Source organism: Lipophrys pholis (genome assembly GCF_963383615.2).
Source record: "Lipophrys pholis genome assembly, chromosome: 14".
Classification (NCBI taxonomy): domain Eukaryota; kingdom Metazoa; phylum Chordata; class Actinopteri; order Blenniiformes; family Blenniidae; genus Lipophrys; species Lipophrys pholis.
The window spans coordinates 1,116,105-1,117,960 of record NC_137633.1 but is presented as its reverse complement, the minus strand read 5'-3'; the positions used below and the strand labels follow the sequence as shown (position 1 = coordinate 1,117,960).

Here is a 1,856-nt window from a genome sequence, read left to right as displayed (position 1 = left end):
TGCATTTGATACTGTCCATCATAATATACTCTTAAGGAGATTAGAAGATGCCGTCTGCATTAAAAACTTAGCCTTAAACTGGTTTAAATCATATTTATCTGACTGCTTTCAATTTGTTCATGTAAATAACAAATCTTCAATGCATGAACGGGTCCTGTGTGGAGTACCACAAGGCTCCGTCCTCGGACCCATATTGTTTAATCTCTATATGTTACCACTCGGAAATATTATTAGGAAACAAAACATTAACTTTCATTGTTATGCAGATGATACTCAGCTCTATTTATCAGTTAAAGCCAATCAGGCCGACCAACTTGTTAAACTAGAGTCCCGCCTCAGCGCCCCGCCCCCCGGCTTCGGACCCACCCCCCCGCTCCAGCCCCGCCCCCGGCTTCGGCCCCACCCCCCCAGCTCCGGCTCCAGCCCCGCCCCCCGCTCCAGCCCCGCCCCCCGGCTCCAGTCTCACCTGGTCGTACTTCTCTCGTAGCTTCTGGGCCTTCTCCTCGTAGGGCTGCTTCTCAGACTGAGACAGTTTGCTCCACATCTCGCCCAGCTTCTTGGCACAGTCCCCTATAGACAGACCCGGGTACTGCTGCTTCACGCTGGGGCGGTACTCACTGCAGAACACGAAGAACGCTGACCTGCAGGGGAATACACACACACAGTCAGTGCCGATAACATGGGGATGATAAAATGATAACATGGTGATAACATGGTGATGATATAATGATAGTATGGTGATGATATGATAGTATGGTGATGATATAATGATAGTATGGCGATGATATGATAGTATGGCGATGATATAATGATAACATGGTGATGATATAATGATAACATGGTGATGATATAATGATAGTATGGTGATATAATGATAACATGGTGATATGATAATATGGTGATGATATAATGATAACATGGTGATGATATGATGATAACATGGTGATGATATGATAGTATGGTGATGATATAATGATAGTATGGCGATGATATAATGGTAACATGGTGATGATATAATGATAGTATGGCGATGATATGATAGTATGGCGATGATATAATGATAACATGGTGATGATATATTGATAACATGGTGATGATATAATGATAGTATGGTGATATAATGATAACATGGTGATATGATAATATGGTGATGATATAATGATAGTATGGTGATGATATAATGATAGTATGGTGATATAATGATAACATGGTGATATGATAATATGGTGATGATATAATGATAGTATGGTGATGATATGATAACATGGTGATGATATAATGATGGTATGGTGATGATATGATAGTATGGTGATGATATAATAATAACATGGTGATGATATAATGATAGTATGGTGATGATATAATGATAACATGGTGATGATATGATAGTATGGTGATGATATAATGATAGTATGGTGATGATATAATGATAGTATGGCGATAGTGTGGTGATGATATAATAATATGGTGATGATATAATGATAACATGGTGATGATATGATAGTATGGTGATGATATAATGATAGTATGGTGATGATATAATGATAGTATGGCGATAGTGTGGTGATGATATAATGATAGTTTGGTGATGATATAATATGGTGATATAATGATAGTATGATAACATGGTGATGATATTATGATAACATGGTGATGATATAATGATAATATGGTGATAGTATGGCGATGATATAATGATAACATGGCGGTGATAGTATGGCGATGATATAACATGGTGATGATATAATGATAATATGGTGAAAGTATGGTGATGATATGATAATATGGTGATGATATAATAACATGGTGATGATATAATGATAATATGGTGATGATATAATGATAATATGGTGACA

The 1,856-nt window shown here is 37.5% G+C and overlaps 1 protein-coding gene across 1 annotated transcript in view; it reads right to left on the bottom strand.

Annotated features, from left to right (window-relative positions):
• Positions 1 to 322: 322 nt before the first annotated feature.
• LOC308119658 (high mobility group protein B1-like) overlaps positions 323 to 1,856 on the bottom strand; it is a gene marked incomplete at both ends in the record, with an annotated part of 5,424 nt that continues 3,890 nt past the window's right edge. The window contains one exon of the mRNA XM_080479806.1: positions 323 to 641. Coding sequence (XP_080335932.1) covers positions 323 to 641 — 319 coding nt within the window. The remainder of the gene's footprint in view (positions 642 to 1,856) is intronic.